This window comes from Charadrius vociferus, unplaced genomic scaffold (assembly GCF_000708025.1).
Source record: "Charadrius vociferus isolate BGI_N301 unplaced genomic scaffold, ASM70802v2 scaffold1044, whole genome shotgun sequence".
Taxonomy (NCBI): Eukaryota; Metazoa; Chordata; class Aves; order Charadriiformes; family Charadriidae; genus Charadrius; species Charadrius vociferus.
The window spans coordinates 54612-55651 of NW_009648254.1; the positions used below are offsets into that span (position 1 = coordinate 54612).

At 62.9% G+C, this 1040-nt stretch overlaps 1 protein-coding gene across 1 annotated transcript in view; it reads left to right on the forward strand.

The window, feature by feature from the left end:
* The window catches only part of ADRB3 (adrenoceptor beta 3), a gene marked incomplete at its 5' end in the record, with an annotated part of 2306 nt that extends 1677 nt beyond the window's left edge, over positions 1 to 629 (forward strand). Inside the window, one exon of the mRNA XM_009884356.1 lies at positions 558 to 629. Within this exon, the coding sequence (XP_009882658.1) occupies positions 558 to 629 (72 nt within the window). The remainder of the gene's footprint in view (positions 1 to 557) is intronic.
* Positions 630 to 1040: the final 411 nt, after the last annotated feature.

A 1040-nucleotide genomic window follows, 5' to 3' on the forward strand; every position in this document is an offset into this window, starting at 1 on the left:
GGCCAGCCGTGGGGTCGCTGTCTCCAGCCTGGGCTCTGTGGGTCGCTTTGCCCTCTGACAGAGTGTAATTCTGGGAAGGGAATTTATTTCGTCCCGCTCCGTCCCTCGCTGCCGTCAGCCCTGCGGACAGAGATGGGCTTCCCGGAGCCGGCAGCCCCGTGCCAGGGCAGAGGGCGGCCACCTCTGCCTGTGCTGGGGCTCTGCCCTGCCAGCCCGCTGCCTGCACCCTTAGGGGGATTTACACCTCCTTCTGCACCTTACAGGGTGAGGTTTTTCCCGAGTTTTTTATTACTATGACAAAATTTGAATATTCCGGCTACTGTGGATTTTAACCAGTTTCCTCTGGTCCAAAACCCCCCCTGTCACCCGAAGGCAGGAGAGGTTCCTGCCGGCACTCGCGGGCAGAGCTGCTGTCAGCAGATGTGCAGAAAGAGGTGCTGGAAAGTGTTTTCTGAAGCCGCGTCGTTCTGGGGAAGGATTCATCCATCCTAGGAACACGGGACAGTACATTGTGGGAAAGGTCTGGGCTCTTCACGCGCTGTGCTCTCCTGTTTAAGGTTTGCCGGCAGAGAGACGCCAGCGGGTCCTTCCATCTGACTGGGAGCAGCCGAGAGCCGGGAAGAGAGTGAGTGTGTTTCCCCTTGGCCAGCGCTGCGGCGGGGTCGGGGCCATCATCCCTCGCGGAGTCTCCTCTGCCCGCGTTGGCCGCTGCCTTCCCTGGGGGAGCGCAGCCTTTGGCCGGCCCGCAGGCAGCTGCCCGCTTTCGGGCACGTGAGCCTGGCGTCAGCCTGGCCGTCTGCTGACACCTCCCCGCCTGCCCCGGGATGCTTTAACCCGCGTTGGCTGACGGGCTGCTGGAGCTCCAGACCTTACGCACGGTATTTTTGGCCCAGCTCCAGTCCTGGATCCCCCTCCGTGCCCGCTGCTCCCTCCTCTCCCGGGGCGGTCGGTGGCTTTGGGTCCCGGTCCCTATGCAGCTGCGAGGGTTGAACCCGGTGGGTGATGCTGCGTCACATCCCACCCTCCTCTTGCAGGGCAGA